Genomic DNA, 19,435 nt, shown 5'->3' with positions numbered 1-19,435 from the left:
CTCTTGTACATAACTGCCCCAGATAAAAGAAATCTTATTCATCTCTGAAACTTGTGCCTTTGTCCTCTCTAGAAAAAGGTAAGATGTGGCACAAATATCACTCAGGACTCCCCAGCGCAGTGGTTCTCAACCTCCCTGATGCCGCGATCCTTTAACACAGGTCCTCATATGGTGGTGACCCCCAACCATCAAATTATTTTCGTTGTTACTTCATAACTGTAATTTTTGCTACTGTTATGAATCATAATGTAAATATCTGATATTAGGCAATTCCTGTGAAAGGGTCGTGACTCACAAGTTGAGAACCGCTGCCCTAGATGAAAAATTATTCGTCATTCCTGGCTACTTCCCAAATTTCAAACATAAAAATGTTCTGCTACTTTTTGCATGTAAGTCTATCTTGAAATCATCCTCTTTTCTTTTTACCACTTCCTAGTTTGTCCCTTGAATACCTTTTATGTGGATTTTACGAAGGCAACTTAACTCATTTGCAAACCACATATTCCCTACTTGAACCAGTATTCCACATAACAAACAACCTGAGTGATGTACCACGGTATCTCCTGAGGAAAATCTTTTTTGACTCCCCATTACTTAAGCTCCTCAGATTCCTTAAGCAGCCCGTCTTTGATCTATTTTGTATACTGAATTCCAGATAAACATCTTCCTGTATTTCTGGGAGATCCTGTGGTATATGACCTTGATATTTTTGTTCATTCTGAACTTTGCTGGACTATTAACAATAGCCTTTTCTCTGCTTTGCCTTTCCTCTCCTGAAAGTTTTACATCGTACAATCCACTTTCCTGGACTGTCCCCCATCCTTCTTGGGGTTTGATGTGTTTACAGAACCCTGTGTCTACCTCTATCACTGAAATTATTGCAATATGTGATTTATGTCAGATAACCCAGCCTGAGGTGAACAGTACATTTTCAAATCTTCATGCTTAGCCATGTACCTGACATACAGCAGGAACTTCGTAAGTATTTTCAAACCATTGTTTATGGTAATGATTGTTCTGAAGGCACTCAATAAATATTTATTAAATGGACGTAAATGCAATAAAACATCTTAAAGGCAACCGTAATATAAGTATTTTCTTTAATCCTTATTACATATTTATTTAATTTACTAATTTTGTGTTGGAGAGGTAATCATGTAGCAAGCAAAAATATGTCTAGACTAACAACTTTCAGGAAGAAGGATTTCTTTTTTTTTTTTTTTGGTTTTTGGCTGGGGCTGGGTTTGAACCCGCCACCTCCGGCATATGGGACCGGCACTCTACCCCTTGAGCCACAGGCACCACCTGGAAGAAGGATTTCTAATGCATTTTAATGTTTACTTTTTTCAGTAATGCTTTGGAATTCTGTCCTCTCAGTTTTAGTTAAGTCTATGCTTCCATAGATTCAATTTTGACAGTTGTATTGTTCTTCATACAAACAAAACGATTTCTGTTATTTTCCTAAAGTCATGAGTATCATATGGGGATCTTTTTTTTTTTTTAAGAGACAGGGTCTAATTCTGTCACGTAGGCCGGAGGGCAGTGGCATCATCCTAGCTCACAGAGCCTCAAACTGGGCTCAAGTAATCTTTTCACCTCAGCTGGGACTAGGTATATGCCACTAGATCCAGCTAAATTAAAAACAAAAAAAAAAATTGTAGCAATGAGGTTTTACTATGTTGTCCTTACTGGTCTTGAACTCCTGACCAACCAACCTCCTACCTCGGCCTTCTAAAGTGCTGAGATTAGAGGCGTGAGCCACTTCATGCCTGGTCAGGGGTCAATCATTGGTATATTTGTATATAACTGGCTATTCTCATTCCCTTATTCTTCACCATTATGAATGACTGAATCCATTTTGATCATCCTGGTTGAACTTAGAAATAAAACCTCTAAAAAATTAGAATTTTATGGATTAGATTACAAGAAAAAGGCATTCCACCAATAAAAATTGGCATATGGAATAGTCTGTAATTTTCTATACCATGACACCATATGCTATGAAATGCACCCAAATAATCACTAGCAGAAGAAATATCCAATGCTATGAATACAATGCGATAAAATGATTTGAATCTTTTCATAACACAGCATAGAACTACAGAACATATTATGTGTCATATTTATTGGAATTTTGATATATTGGAATTAAGTTTATACTGGTGGACATTAAAGTTCATGTGCAATTTACTATGTTAATATATACATTTCCATATCTGTATGTTTATATTGTTATTAACATCACTGAAAGTGTATTATTAACTCCATTGAAATAGTTTATCATCCTTGTCTCTAGCTATGATGGCTCCTGTTATACTCATTACATTTTTATGATATCTTTACCGCTAACTTTCTAAGCTTTTTCTACATAAAAACAAAGAACAACAACTTGTTCAAAGTTATCTGACTTTGATAATTAAAGTGATAAGAAACTGATATGGCATTAAATCAAAGAGACACATTTCGTGAGGAGTATATAAAATTCCATGAAGGAAAATTCAAGCAATTTAATTGAGAATTGATTACGTAGTTCCATTATTATAAAAGCCTATATTGTTTTTCTTCAGATAAATAAAATGCAAGCGTGTGATTTTAGAGAATCCCAATTTGTCCAGATTATGTTTTCTCCAGGCAAATCATTTGAATTTTGAGGGCAAATTATCGAAACACAGTACTTGATAGGTGTTAGTTAATAAACCAAAAGGCTATTTCTTTTATAAAATAACTTTTAGATCTAAAAAATCTTATCGTGATTTTTGTGATGCTAATGTTTCTGAATAGGCATTTGCTCATCTCCACCTTTATGTCTGCCCGTGTGTAGAATCTGTTAGCAACAACGACAGCTTTTCTCTTACCTGAAATGAAGTAATTGGATAGATATTAACATGAGCCTCATTCCATCGCTGTCCTTTATTCCCACTTGAAGACCACAGTGGATTTTCTATTGTCGTCTGCCCTTTCAAGCGTAGATAAACATTTAAGACACCTAAAAATAACAACAGAATGTTATCTTGCATGTTTGTTTTTGCTTCAAATTTGCCTTTCCTAGACCAAACACTTGTAAACTTTTTAAATTAAAATTTTGCCAAACACTAGTGCCTTATCCTCTCTTCTCTCATTTCCTATCTTGCTGTTAGGACGTTTGATATTTGATCCAAAGATAACCATGCCTAATCCCCAGAACCTGGGAATGTTTCCCGGTATTCAAAAAGGGAATGGATTCAGGTTTGAAATCAGGGGATTATTTCAGATTATCTGGGTAGACCCTAAGTGCAATGACAGATCTGTAAAAACCAGAGGCAGTGGGAGATTTGATGCAGGAGAGAAGACCATGTGAGAGAAAAAAATATTGTTACACTGCTGGTTTTGAAGTTGGAGGAACAGGCCGCAAGGAGGTTAAGCAGCTCCAGTTTCTCTCCTGGACACTTTGGGAGGAACTAGCTCTCCTGATACTGTGATGTTAGCTCCATAATACTTATTTCTGATTTTTGTTCTGCAGAACTCTAAGAGAATGAATGTGTATTGTTGCAAACCACAAAGTTGGTGGTCTTTTGCTATTTGTTACAGAAGTAGCAGAAAATGAATATAATGTGACCCACTAGCTCACAGTTAGACCCCATCGTGTTCTCTTATATTACCATTTAGCTTATTTTTTCAGGTTAATTTATGCCCATCTTATTTTTCTTTCTAGAAGAATTATTTGCAAATAAAATAAAGATAGGTTCTCATCATTTATTTCTCTCTTTCAGCAGTTTCATTTGCTGTATGCTGTAATGACAATAATGATTATAAATAATTATATTAACTTACATCTTAACTCATTAGGCAATCGATGGATAATTTTTTTAAAAAACTGACTTTATTGAGGTATAATTTACATGCATTGAACGTCAGTTTTTTATTCCTCTGAGTAGATACTGAATCATTTGTACCCCTGAAATCAAAAAAATTCATTCATGTTTAAGCATACTGGGAAATAATTTTAGACTAATGTATTCTGCAAACTAGGTGCCACTCAATCCAGCAATGGAACATTTACATTTTCCCAAACAGTTCCATCCCTGTCCTTGTGTCCAGTTCCCTCCCTTATCCTTTCCAGCCACCCCTCCTATGGCTGAGTATCTACTGACTTCTATCACTAGTCAAAGATTTCTGCCTTTTCTGGAATCTCACACTAATGACATTTTCCAGTATGTACTTTTTTGTGTGTCTGGTTACTCTCTCTTAGCAAAATGTAATATTTATCTGTGTTATTGCTTGTATTGCTTTTAAATTCAGTGTTAATTTCATTTACACTTAACGTAGTCATTGATATGTTTAGACTTGAATAGAACCTCTTCTTGTTTCTCACTTGTCCCTTCTGTGTTCCTTCCTTCATATTTCTTCCCATTCCTTCTTTTCAGCTGATCAAAAATTTTTTAGATTTCAGTTTCTTTCCTCTATGGACTCCTTAATCACATTTCTTTTTATTATGCATTTGTGGTTGTTCTAGAGGCATTTATAATTTTTCAGAGTCTAATTTGTCATTATTTTACCTCTTCTTACTCACAATTCATAATTCTCACCCCCCTTTTAGAGTTCCCCATCACCCTTCCCTGTTCAGTTCACCTGATCCTTCACTTTCTGTCTCACCTCCAAGTGTGACGGTCTTACCACAGGATAACTCATCTGCTCCGTTTCTTTACTCAATTGTAAATCTGTTACTTTGTTTACATTATAAACCTTATTTTAGACTGCTATTATCTTTGAAGTGCCAGATATATTTTATATAAATTCCAAGAATAAAGAAAACCTGGCTTTTCAATTTCCACTAAGTAAACATTTTTAGTGGTTTCCATTTGTAGTGGTAGATCTGACTTACAATCTGGTACCCTTACTTTCCCTGTGGCCTGACCTTTTCACGGTGGTGAGCTGACAGTGTCAAAGTTCCTCAGATTGGTTTTAATAAAAATATCCTCAATTCACCCTTGTGGTTTTTCTTTGAAAGGAGTAGAATGCTGACAGGTGTTTTTTTCCTGCTTTTTAAAGATGCTGGTCCATGATCATCCGTACTCCATTATTTTTAAAGTGAAGTTAGCCATAGTTCATCTTTGAGCACTTTTACATCATATGCTTTCCTTTCTCCCTCAGCTGCTTTTTGTGAATTTTCCGTTGCCTTCATAGTTTTTTGCCTAAACACAGTTCTTTTTATATTCATCTTGCTCAAGGTTTTGCTGAGTTTCTTTCATGTTTTTCCATTATTTCTTAAAATATTTTTCTGTTTCATTGTCTCATTCACATATTCTAGATTTTTTATATACATATACACACACACACGCACATACACATACGTACACCCCACATACCTACATATATACACTTGTTAATGGAATTCGATATTCTTCTACAGCTCATCGTGTGTCTCCATCTTTCTTCAGCATTTTCTCTTTTCTCTCAGATCAGAAAATTGTGTCTGTCTTCAAGTTCACTGACTATTTTTTTCTACCATGTCGAGTGTTTTGTTTGTTAATGCCATCCAGTGAATTTTTAAATTTCATTTATAATACTTTGTAGTACAATTTTTCCTTATCCTGTCCTTTTGTATAGTTTCTCATTCTCTGCTGAACTTTACTATCTGCTCATTCATTAAGACTACATTTCCTTTTATTCTTTTAGTATAATCTCTCTTTATTGAAGACACTTATAATACCTTTTTGACACTTCTGTCCGCTAAGTATACCGGTCTTAGTTTTGGTTTCTATGGACAGATGTTTAATTTTTTAAGGCTATGGGTCACATTCCCTATTTCCCCGTAAATCTGGTGACTTTCAGTGAATAATGGGCTTTGTGAATATTACATTATTCTCTAAATATGTATTCTTTCTCAGAGGCTCAGCTCTTGACTTGGCAGACTGTTCAATGATACTTAACTTGTATATGCTTGGTTTTACACTACTAATTCAAATCTATGAAGAGCCCAAATCGTTGCTCTAGATTCTCTTCAGAAAAATAATCTCCAAATCTGTCTTGCCCATGGATCTTGTTGGCGTTTACATTTAAGCTTTTTAAGGAACAGTCTAGAGAAGAACTTTCTACTGGCTATGATTCTAACTCCTAAGGAAGAGCCTCACTGGTTTTCTTTATTTTGCCAGAGGTTGATGAGGTGTCTTCCATTTAACATCGCCAAAACCTCACTATTTTCTAAAAACAGTCATCTAATATGTTTTTAAGTTGTTTAGGGCAGGAGGACTTAATTGCATGTCTAATTTACTAATGCATGTCTTCATGACTCATTTTGATAATTTTATAATCATATAAATTATTAGTAATATGTTTATATATAGTTTAAAATGTCAATATTTATCTTCTACATAATATATTATTTATGAACATTGCACTTAAATATTGAAGAGCAGGAAAATTATATAAAAATTGTCATGAAATCAGTCAGAGGTAGCCTCCTTAATATTTTCGTGTATGTTGCCTCAAGTTTTTTTAAAAAAAATTTACCTACTTGTACACTGTATATGATATAAAATAGTTTAGCTTTCAAATTTTTAGAGCAATTTAATTTACTTTTTATACAGAAAACCACACATAAGGATATTAAACATATAAGTGCATAAATATAAGCATCACTTTTAAAGCAAAAATACCTCAGATTTTTCATATCGCACCTGTATGATTTTGGCTTGATCTCTAAATCTTTCTTTGCCTCAGTTTCCCTAGCAGGTAAACGATGATAATTAGTATCATTTTGTGAGAATTAAAGTAGCTATATAATCAGCACTATATTTGTTATCTATAAAGACATTCAAATATTTCTCAATTTTCCTAATTATGTGATAGAGCTAACACATCCCATGATACTGAACTAGAATTACATTACATAGATAAATCTTACTTGATAATAGACTACTGTTCTTTTAAGTTTGACTCAATTTTCTAGTATTGTATTAATATTTAGGAATAATGCATATTTATCTGAAAAGTTTTCTTCTTTTGTGGTTTTATCTTTCAGTGTTACATTTTTGCATTTTACTTTAAAATCTCTTATCTTCTATCTTTTTATCTTTCAGTGTATAAGAAATAATCTCAAACTTGTCCTCCATGGTACTGACTCTGTTTTTCATTTGATAGATTCTGTTCTTTTGTTTCTAATGTCATCATTGTGCCACTATGGCATAATTTATAATAATACCTCCTTTGCTCATCTCTTTCATCCAGTTCTTTCGTTTTGTGTTCTGTTCTATCTTGTTTCATAAAATTCAGATTCTTGGGTCTTTTATTTGACATATAAACTCAGAGTGTACCAATTACATTTCACCTGAAGTCAGTCTTTTTCCATAGTATGTTCTTCTACTGGGCACCACGTTATCTTCCTTTTAGTAAAATGTTTATGGGAATGTTATTTGTTTCCTTCTCTTTCTCTATTTTCTTCTTCTTCATTCTTTTTTTTGAGACAGAGTCTCACTCTGTCACCTTGGGTTCAGTGCTGTGGCCTCATCACAACTCACAGCAACCTCAAACTCTTGGGCCTACTTGATCCTCCTGCCTCAGCCTCCTGAGTAGCCGGGACTACAGGTATCCACCACAACACCTGGATAGTTTTTCTATTTTCTATTTTTAGTAGAGATGGGGTCTCACTCTTACTCAGGCTTGTCTTTAACTCCTGAGGTCAAACAATCCACCAGCCTCAGCCTCCCACAGTGCTAGGATTACAGGTATGAGCCACTATGCCCGGCCTCCTGATTCATTCTTAATGGGAAGTAACCCTGGGTCATTTTTTACCAAATCATGGTGAGGGCTTCTTTGTTCCATCTTATTTTCCTAGGTTAGCAAGATCTTTGGCTTTGATTCAATTGACAGGAAATTGATCCTGTTACTATAAATAAGTGAATATTTTCTGTTAAACATTAATAAAATAATATATTTTAAAAACCACTAGTTGTAATTTGTTAACAAAATAGTTCATACTATATGTCTTTTAGAATTTACTTAAAGTAATAATTATATGCTTAAATAAAATATATATTTATATATGATTTATCACCATTATTATATCAATAATAATAGGGTATTGTATCAGTATTAAATAGATTCACAGTTAGTAAATCTACTTTGCTTGTAATCATGTTGACATTTCTTACTTAACTTTTTTTTAACATATGTAAGTTCAAACTTGATTTTTTTCATCGTATGTATTCCAAATACATAATAAGTGAAAAACATTTTGCCTGGATCAAAAGAAGCCAGGTCTGAATTATCCCAGAATTCTAATTAGGATTTCAAATAGACTACATGAGCAGAATCCAAATTTGGCTAGATTACATGTTAAAAGGCACATATTACTTGTTTTATTTTTAAAATGACACTAGAAGTATAACTGAACAAATCTTTCAAATGCATTATAATTTAAATGTCTTATTATGAACAAAGTCATAATTATATAATTATCCCAATCAATAAATATTAATTACTTATTCACTGGCATATTTTAAAGGTGATAATGAAAGCAATTTTAAATAGACAGACAAAAGACTTTGAAACTTTTTTTCCAAGCAAGTTTCCAGTTGTTAAGTTTATAAAAGAGATTTCAGTGCCAAAAGATATTAAAAGTTATCTCAGGTTATCTTGGACAACAAAGAACTTGTGAAATACATAGAATAAAGCTATTCAAGAGAAGTTAGATTCAGCAATGCTGACTCAGTACGTTATTATAGGGTTATAGTTTAAAAAAATCCAAAGTAAATATGATGGATTGTGTTAATACCCCTTGAAAGTAATTTTAAATCATCAGAGACACTGTTTGTGCTTTAGTAGGCACTAGATACCAAAGTTTATGAATTTAATCATCCCCAAGGATTTTCAGATGCTATTTAGTTCTATGACACAAGTTTGAAGCTGCTCAGCAAAACTCAAACTGTCTTCTTTCCCCTCTAGGTTCTCCTAATTCTGATCTCCTGTTCACCCTTCCCTCAAGAGTTAGGTGCTAAAGCTAAAAGACTTTGCTTATCTCTTATTCTTATGTAAGCAAAATGCTAAATAGGCTAAGTGCTCTTTTATCATAAGAGTAATGGCCAAAACTTTGGGGTTACTTATGGCATTATAGAAAAGCATGATTTTTATTTTAATATGATTTCATATGAATTAATACATGGATTATAATTCATACAATTAAGGTTTATCATTACTATTACCTTGCTCTTTTTGTTATTAAGGTCTTAACATACTTTCCACTTTAATTATTTTACTATAAATATGTATTATATATTTTAGATAAATAATTAAAGTATATGTCCTAAAATGTACATACAAACTTTCAGTATATCGCCTGAAATCGCCAGGTTCCCATGAATTAATTTGTGAGTTGGTTTAAGACATGGAGAGCCCATGAAAATAAATCACATTTTCATTGTCATCAGTAACACAACTTACTGAGTTTCACATTTCATGAAAGATGATGTCCCAAACCCCATCTACTCTAGGCAAGATCTTTGTATATTGGTAGAGTATGATTAGCATCATTTCTTTTATACACACATTCAAAAAGAGAATTGTAAAATCATTTTCTGCTTGAACATAAACAGCTGCATACATCCATTGCCATAGCGTCTGGTGTCCAGTTGTAGCTGTACATTTGTGTCAAACAGACTTTTCTAAAATACAGCCTCTGTCAGGGTTTCTACTGCTCTGATGCATGGCAGGTCTCCTCTGTAGACTTTTCCTGCTTTGATTCTACCCTTCCTCTCCTCACCCCTAAGAACAGTATCACCTGTTGTCACACTGTGGCTCTGTCTATTCCTCACGTTGTCTAAACTTTGTTTTCTCCTTCCTATTTATTTTCTTCTTTTGGAGGATGCTTTTCACTTTCTCTCTCTCATTGAGACTTTTACGTGAACCCTGCTGTCTTCAGTGTTTTCTCCCTGGTCACCCACCATAGGCCTGCCCTACATGTTGATACATATCACTTTCTGACTTTTTAATTCAAATATATGACAAACAATTGATGGAAAAGAAATTTTTGCATACTTTGCTTTTACACACTGCAGACCCCTAGATGCCACTAAACACAGCACGTGCATTTCATCCTTTTGAATGGAAATGATCTAAAGATAAAAAATATCCATCCCTATAAATGCTGATTTTCAATGAAGTTTGTTTTAAAGAAACTCGTTACACTGGGTGAGAATCAAATGCTGTTAACTCATTGGCTTGCCATTACGTTAATTGATGATGTCTATCTATTACACTGAAATGAGACTTGTCTATTTTGAAACACCGGTCTTTCTCAGTCAATTTGTATCATTCATTTTCCTTCAATATGCTACCTTTTACTACACATTGTCAAAGAGATCATTATCAATGAAGAATTAAATAGAAACTATTAGAGGTAGCTTGGTGGTTCAAAACTAGGTACACAAAAGGTGAATGTCCTAGAAATTACACATAGTTTTACTAGAGGGTCAGAACATGATTGTAAGCATGTTCATTAATGTAATAAATATTTATTGGCACTCAAATACCCACAGGCAGGGCACCATGTCAAGGGAACAGACATTAGTTTGCTCCCCCCAACATTCAACTCAGAAGAACAAAGGATGGAACCTGTGACGAGGCCTCAGGCACCCTACCAGACGGAGCTTGATTTGAGAACTTCCATGTATGAGTAGAATGGACTATGGAGCTACCAGCCCAGGGAGAAGCCAGAGGGCATACAGCCCTGCAGCCCCAGGTTACTGGTTTTATAGGATGATTCTGACGCTGGAAACTATGGACCAAAGAGGCAGTAGGAAATCAGCAGCTGAACATACTGTACACAGCAATGGTGAGGACTCAGGTTGGAAATCAGCAGGCTGAACGTACTGTACATAGCAATGGTGAGGACTCGGGCTAGAAATCAGCAGGCTGAATGTACTGTACACAGCAACGGTGAGGATTCAAGCTGGAAATCAGCAGGCTGAATGTACCGTACACAGCAACGGTGAGGACTCAGGCTAGAAATCAGCAGCTGGACGTACTGTACACAGCAACAGTGAGGATTCAAGCTGGAAATCAGCAGCTGAATGTACTGTACACAGCAACCGTGAGGACTCAGGCTAGAAATCAGCAGCTGAACGTACTGTACACAGCAACGGTGAGAACTCAGGCTGGAAATCAGCAGCTGAACGTACTGTACACAGCAACGGTGAGGACTCAGGCTGGAAATCAGCAGGCTGAATGTACTGTACACAGCAACGGTGAGGACTCAGGCTGGAAATCAGCAGACTGAACGTACTGTACACAGCAACGGTGAGGACTCAGGCTGGAAATCAGCAGCTGAACGTACTGTACCAGCAATGGTGAGGACTCAGGCTGGAAATCAGCAGACTGAACGTACTGTACACAGCAATGGTGAGGACTCAAGCTGAACACTGTCTCCTAAAAGGCATTGTGGAAATTTGAGAACTGATGTCCTCATCTCCGACCTCTCCACCTAGCCTTACGGACTGCTGGTTTGTGCTCCTTTTATCACTCCCTGGGGCTAAACAGTCTTTGAAGATGTATCTCTCTATTTATTTTTCAGAAAAAATAGAGACTGTGGGAAGGCAACCTTCCTGTTGGCTTCCCATCTCTGCACCTGGGAGTGTAGCAGAAGCCACCTTCCTACCTGAGTATTTTTTCCCATCTCCTCATAAAACTTGCTTCTCTATGGTTTTTGTGTCTCTAAACTTACCCTGTCTGTCAACTTGTTTGTAGTCCTTATACAACTCCACCCCTCTCTGCTTTCCCAGTTCCTTCTTACTCTCATGGTTCCTCTTTAACAAACTCCTGTTCCTTACCCTGCCCCCATTTGCTCTACCGTGAAATACACTCTCTGGAGGTTCTTCTGGACCATTCTTACTAAGTAAACGGCTGTATTCATAAGTCTCTTTTGTATTTTTACCTTCAATTTCCTGGTATGATATGATGCTTATATCTCACTCATTCTTCATTTTTAGAAATAAATCAAGACTATATCTCACTGGGTTTTAGTAAGCATTTGTCACATCTAGTGTCCTCATATGAGATTCAGTTTCTTTGCAAGAACATTTGAAATTCAGCTGATATATTATGAATTAAAAATGCCTATTAGTAGTCACAGGAATACTGAAATAATCTTATATTTATCAATAGCTGGATATAGTATCATTTACATGTGAATATATTGTTAAGAATTAACACATTATAGCTTTCATTTGGAAGCATGTCTTTTCTTCAATCAGTTTTGATGAGACATTTTACTAAGAATTAATTGTACCCAGGAGGCAGACAACCTCTAAATTACCTCAAAACAGTCTCAATCTCTTAGTTTTAACACTGTTGTGTTATTTTCTGCCCTTGAATACAGGCTGTAATCATCAAATTAGTTACTGTTAATGGAATGAGGACGCAGTTACAGGATGTCACTTCAGAGACAGTCCGGGCATGTATTTAATCTCTTTTCCTTGGATTACTTATCTGAAGAAAGCCTGCACCAGGCAAGAAGACAGCCCTGTACAGAGGTCCACGTGATAAGAAATTGAGGGAGGCCTATGATCCACAGCCAGAAAGAATATCAGTATCTATGATCCAACACCAGAGACGGAAGCCCGCCAGATACCAAGGGAGTGGGCTTAGAATTATGTCCTGTCCAAGCCGAGTCTTCAAATCATACTGGAGTCCTATCTGGACACTTGACTGCACCCTCCTGAGAGGTCTCGAGCCACAGGCCCCTATCTCAGCCTCACCCATATTCTGAACTCACAGAAACTGCGACAAAATAAATGTTGCTGGTTTTAAGCCAAAGTATTTGTGGGAAATTCGTGATGCAGCAATAGATAAGTAATGTAACATATTTGACTTTATTTCAAAAAGGAATCTCTCTTCTAATTAATGTGCCACCCATTTTTATATTAATTATGACTCTTCTCAATGATCTACTGTCCTTCAGTCACAGTTAAAACTATAATTTATTTACCTTTATCCAACAAGTAATAAATGCAATTAGGCTATTGGAAACACAGTCCAAGTCAGTTTTGAATATGTCCTAAGGAATAAAGAAAACTTAGAATGAAATTTGGAAAACCAGTGACTATAAATGACTCCTGGATTTCCAGGTTAATGAGGGTCTGAGAATAATATACACAAAGAGGGAAGGTTTTAACTATGGGGAGATCTCCCTAACAAAGCACAACGTCATTCAATGTCTGGAATGGGTATTTTTAATCTACATTTTATTCAGCAGAATGCCCATGCCTGTGGAGAGGGACTAGAGTAACAGAACAAACCCTGATACCTAACCTGCATCCTTCAGCCACCTGATAAAGCTAAGAGTTTGCACACAGGTCAAATGTTTACCAAGACATAGAGAACTGTCCTTGCCAACTACACACCTGAAATAATCACCGAAATATAAGTAGAAAGTCATCTGGACATCCATTGCCCATAAAGAGGGTAAGAATAATAATTGTAAAAGTGTATTAAAATTATCTTGGGACACAGTATAAGTATGCAGAAATTTTGAAAGGAAGTCTTAAAAGAGCCAGTCTCATAAATAACAAAATATGTATTTTATATCTTCAAGTAATTCAAAATATTAGTCCTGGAATTACTTATTTAAAAACAAATAAACATGCCTGTTCCAAGGTAAATTGAAAGAAGAGATATTCCATGAAATATGTTAAAAATGGAGAATAAAATAGACACGCACAGCTAACAATTAGAGCTGAGCTAATGCTACTTTTGTATTACCAAGAGTTCATAATCTCATGATAAGCAAAATGGCTCAGCAGCCATGTGAAGATTTGATTCTTTCATAGTTTATGTGGTGGTGAAATCATGAGTCTTCTCATTGCTTTTTAAGTGCTTTTCCAGTTCAGAATCTGTTTTGCAATAATTTCACCCACTCTCATAATCTTTATTTTCCTAGATCAAAGATCCTGTTATGTTTTTTGTTTGCACAAAATGTGCCATACTTCACCCTGTCTACTACAGAAGTGTCACGTTCTTAGCTGAGCTCTCACCACACTCCCCCCCCCATCTTCCTGCACTGTGGTTGAACAGGCTTTGTGCTCAGCTCCCTAGACGTGGACTGGGGCTTCACTTACTTGGATTACGGTTTCACTTCTTATTAGCCACAGGGTGAGTATGGTGATTTAAATTCTTTGTATTTCAGTTTTCTTATTTGAAACACAGGACAATGATTTGAATTGAGCACAAGTTTTCATTGTGAAGAGAGAGAGAAATAACCCATGATGCGTCCTGGTCTCTGCTGGGTGTTCTGTCACCGTCAGCTATTACTTTATTATTGTAGCTACTCGAGATTTAAGATAATCCGAGATGATGAGCATCTGCCATCTGACAGCAGGTATTTTGTATATTAACTTAAACTACAGTTTTCTGACATAGGCACTGTTATTCCTATTTTACAGATTAGAAAACTAAGACACAGACATTTAAAGTGACTTCTCTACAGTCTTGGGGTCCCTAAGTGCTATAGCCAAGTTCCGGCCCAGATCTTCTGACTGCATGTTGAAGGCACTTATCTTTTCCTCTCCTGTGAAGAATGAAGGTTAATAGTGTTGGCTACAAATTTTAATTCCAGCACAGCCAGTAATGGAAACTTATATAAATGTCTTGAAGTTCAGTTTTACTGTAAAAGGAGTCTCACTTTGACAACCATATTAAGAGCATTACTTAGTTTATGTAATACAGTAACTGTTACATGTTGTGTCTTATTTTTTTTAGTTTATACCAACATATATTTATATTATTTTTAAATTAATGTATATACAGACATTAATATCATCCTAACTTCCCATATTTTACTTACTCATTACCAATGCCTTAGTCCTGTCTGTGCTAATCTCCTCCTGGAGAACACATGCCCCTTTGGGAGCCTAGGGGAAATGTTTCCCTTGGTTTTGAAGCATTTGCCTCATTCCTTAAGCAGATACAGACTCATAGTTCCTTGCCTAACCTCTGTGGGGCTACATATGCTTCACTGTTCACAATTTTGTCCTCTGTTAGAAAGGTAATAGATATATCTCTCTTATATTACATGATGTGCCCTGGAGCAGAATCCAGTAATATTTTTGCTGCAAATAGTGCAAATGGTATAAATAAAGGTATAAAGTTGTTTGTATCCATTCAGGTCATTAAATCAGGCTAACACATACTGCCAAATAATGAAATATTTAAAAAAGTTGGTGTTCAGTCTTCTGAATTTTAGAATTGCGTAGAAAGAATTTTAAACTTGCCATATCTCCCCCTGCCCCCGCCACACACAGGGATCTGCTAGGTCTGTTCTCAGGGGTCTGTGGTTCTCTATCTGACAGTCAAGGATTTACTCATCTTAGCCTCTATCCTGTGTGTCTCTAAGGGCAGGGGATGAGACTTCACCTTTTTATGTTCTTCAGATCCTAGCCCATGCTTAATTGTACGAGGCATGTTAGGCATGCTTTATAAAGGAGAGAAAAGTCACACCAATATTCCAAACATGAGGATGGTGCTACAAGTAATTGCCAGCACTACTACAGGACCATGCTGTTTTGCATGGTGATGAATAGGCACCGAGTCACTATTCAATCAAATTTCTTTGGACAGAAACAAATGAAATTATGCTGTCTCTACAAGATCTCACAGAGTGTTTAATTGTTGATGGTCGGCCTGAATTAAATTCCAAGAGGAGACAGGTAATGCTCTAAAATTTCAAATTCTGACCTAAATTTTGGAAATTAAAAGATAGACGAAAATTTTTAGTATGTCATTTTGCAACTTGCAAGTGTATCATTTAAAAAGCCAATTCCAGCATTCTTTGACAAAAATTGTTTTCGTGCTGAGTGTTTGTGAGCCTTTTTCCTTAGCTATGCATTTCTTCACAATAAGCACAATTCCTGCTGTCTCACCTATGTGCTGTCCATACATGTGATAAAAGAAGCTGAAACAGTACGCAGTGTTTGTCGGTCCGTAAGGATTTTTGGGAGCTATGCTGAAGACAGGGCTGAGCAGTCGAGCTTTTTCACCTTCCAATCTGGGTCGTGATGTCTCAATGTACATATAAAAACCTTGAAACAGACAGGATAAAAGCTTAAACACAATTATTATTAGGCACATGAAATTTCAAATCATTGAAAAGTATTATGATTGTTATACAAAGACTGATAGGATTTGTGCCTCATTTATGAGGTCTGTATGTATATATAACTAATAGTGGCTGTAACATAAAGAATAAATCATCTACCTAATTAAAGATGTATAAAAATTTGAGAAAAAATTGAAGATTAGACTTGAATTACCAAATAATCCCCGCTCCCAAGTATATATATCAGGGAGATCTAAGAAAAAATATCTACAATATTTGGAAATATCTAAATAATTAATACTGTCATAAAATTAAATGTTTTATTCCATATCTTCAAATACATACAAGAATACCTTTTTTTTTTTCTTTTTATGAGGCAGAGTCTTACTCTGTTGCCCTGGGTAGAGTGCTATGATGTCATAGCTCACAGCAATCTCAAACTCTTGGGCTTGAGCAATCAATCATTTTGCCTCAGCCTCCTCTCCTGGGACGACAGGCTTGCACCACTATGCCTGGCTAGTTTTTCAATTTTTAGTAGAGATGGTGTTTGCTCTTGCTTAGGCTGGTCTCGAACTTGTGAGCTCAAGCAATCTACCCACCTCAGCCTCCCAGGGTCCTGAAATTACAGGTATGAGCCACCATGCACAGCTATACAAGAATACTCTCACAGCTCATATTAGCAGCATTTGTAAGACTCCGATTGCTATGAACACAACGCTCCATATCCTCCTACCTTCTTTGGAGCCACTGCGGTCAGCATTAGGCCCTGTGTTAGGGGTATATTTTGTATTTCTTGTTGCAGTACTTTGTTTTGTCCAGTCAAAATTATCTGTATCATCTTGGGTGAACAAACAAATGTTGCCATCTTCAAATCCACAGTGAAATTCTCCTGTTAACAAATTTCGATTAAGGTAATTAATATTAATTAAATTAATACAAACATCCACATACCTTTACAAGAAAAATTTAAAACATCACACAGCATTAACAATGCAACATTGTGATAATGGCACCATAGCTGTAATAGTGCACAGGATAACTAAATGTAAAACTTGTAATTTTAATGAAAAAGAAAAGTATTTTTCATATGTAAGTCAGTTTCATTGAATAATTAAAACCCAAACCATTTTCTTCTGAAATTAAAGAATGTAATGCATGCCTGAATTGTATGTGTAGGAACAATAAAAAACCTGTTAATTGGAAAATCACCTTTATTATATTACATGATGATGTTTTAAAGATGTATACCTTAAGTTTTTAATTGAGCATGTTTACAAATGCATTCATATATATCCAAATGGAAGTTGCTTAGGCAAGATAATAGCAAATTACTTTGAAAAGTAGTCATCTTTCATAATTTATGTGAATATAGGTTTCCCAAATGCTTGACATTTACTTGAAATGGAGCAATACAAAGAACTTATGAAGACCCTGAGGAAGGGCTGCGGTTTCCTGGACGCCTACTATAAGCTGAGTTCAGACTCATCATGTACAGAGAGAAACTTTTTCCACTGTCCCTGAAATGTGGGTGGGAATATCGCCTATAGGTAGCCAAAGTTTTCCTACTGGGATGTACTGTACTTGAAAAACAGGTGTAAATATAGAAGTTGGTAAGATCCACTGGACACATAATTAATCAATGTATATCCTTAATTGAGAAAAATTAAATATAGTGTATATTATTTCATTCAACTTTATAACAAGTATATGAAATCACAATTTTCCTTACGCATAAGGTTCAATTAGGGGGAAACATTGGCTAAGGCCAGGTAATAAATTAAAAAGGCAAACACAATCCAGATTTTCTGGAATTCATAGAGATATAAACATCTAAAGAACAGAGACTCCTGCTTGAGTGCCCAGTCTTCCCCCACTCTGCCTGCAGAGGGCTAGATTGATCAGATATCCTTGGCAATGGAACCCTTGGTTGGGATAATATACCTGAATTAATTGAAAACAACTGAAACTTACTTATAAAAATAAAACATTAAATTTAAGGAATAAGTTTTTGGATTTTTCTTAAATTTTTTTTTCCAGATTAAAGACTTGCTGTCCCTCTGTACTTATTTATATTTTACATACCGAAAAGTAGTATTACAGAAAATATAAGTTTTCAAAGAAGTCAAAATTAGTAAATTTCTAGAGAAACGATTTTGCATATAAAATATTTATGAGACTCATATTTATGCCCCGGATCTTTATTAAAATGTCTTGTAGGTACAACATGTTATACCTAGATGGTCTTTTGCAGTTACAATAATCCTGTAAGGGTACTTCTTCATTTTAAAGACTGTTTTCAGTCGTTTAACTATGTATTATATATATGTATACACACACACACAAAAAGACATCAAATACAGATGTGTAGGCTAGGAATTTCAGTTTATAAATTTGTTGCCAAAATTTTTATATGGTATATAAAATTATGCATAATGAATTTTTATAACACTATGTAACTATATATTTTTATAATTTAATATCTTATTTAAAACAAGAAACAATTTTGTCTTTAAAAATGAACAAGAACATTTTAAATACTGAATATTTAAGCCTCTCGATAGTAAAATTCATCAACAATATAGCTTATGAAACTGTAAAAAAGTTATATATGCCTAAGATTCTACATAATTTAGGTTATTTTATATGACATCATTCCTTTATACTATTGTAATTGCTATAATAGTTGAAAATAGTTACATAAGCAAAGTCAAGTTCTTCATTACTTCTGAGGACATTTATCTTTACAGTAAAGAAACCTCTTACTAAAGGAATTTTACAAAAAAGTTGGCAGGAAAAATTATAAAAGCAAAACAAATTGTCAGAACCACAATTTTATGATTATCCTGTTACTAAATGCAATAATTATAAATATGTGCAAAGAAGTTTATTCATATAACATATGAATAATATATTATAAATATTATTCATATAATAAAGCTTATTTGATAGATAATGAAAATCCATGGACTTGTATAAACTCATTAAAAGCCAATGTACTATTACATTATCAAAAGATCTCATAAACTAGGACAGTAATAAAGTCCAGGATTTTCATAAAGATACAGAACTGAGAATTGAATAGATCTTGAATTTTTATTAGTTTTCTAATTACAAAATGATCTTGGCAGAGTTTTAGGGGCCACATAAAAATAAAGATAATTTAAACATTCTACTTTACATAATGTCTACAATTTTTTCTTATTTCCATGAATTCTTCCTAATATTGTAAAGAAAGATTCAAAACTCAGGAAAAAGAAACCTAATGCCCATTGGCCTCCTGTCTTCAGTCATTCCCTAAACCTACAAAAATCTACCCTTACATTAAAAATATAAAGCTTTCATAGATTGCTATTTTATTTTAGAGTGGACTTT

The 19,435-nt window shown here is 34.9% G+C and overlaps 1 protein-coding gene across 3 annotated transcripts in view; it reads right to left on the bottom strand.

Moving 5' to 3' along the window:
- Positions 1-19,435, bottom strand: part of MDGA2 (MAM domain containing glycosylphosphatidylinositol anchor 2) — an 838,509-nt gene that overhangs the window by 83,929 nt on the left and 735,145 nt on the right. For all 3 annotated transcript variants that reach the window (XM_053595463.1, XM_053595464.1, XM_053595465.1), the window contains 3 exons: positions 16,797-16,952; positions 15,888-16,046; positions 2,856-2,986 (listed from right to left, as the gene is read on the bottom strand). In XM_053595463.1, coding sequence (XP_053451438.1) covers positions 2,856-2,986; positions 15,888-16,046; positions 16,797-16,952 — 446 coding nt within the window. The remainder of the gene's footprint in view (positions 1-2,855; positions 2,987-15,887; positions 16,047-16,796; positions 16,953-19,435) is intronic.

The sequence above is a fragment of the Nycticebus coucang genome, chromosome 6 (assembly GCF_027406575.1).
Source record: "Nycticebus coucang isolate mNycCou1 chromosome 6, mNycCou1.pri, whole genome shotgun sequence".
Lineage (NCBI taxonomy): Eukaryota > Metazoa > Chordata > Mammalia > Primates > Lorisidae > Nycticebus > Nycticebus coucang.
The sequence above is the reverse complement of the archived record's forward strand: the minus strand, read 5'-3'. Positions and strand labels throughout refer to the sequence as shown.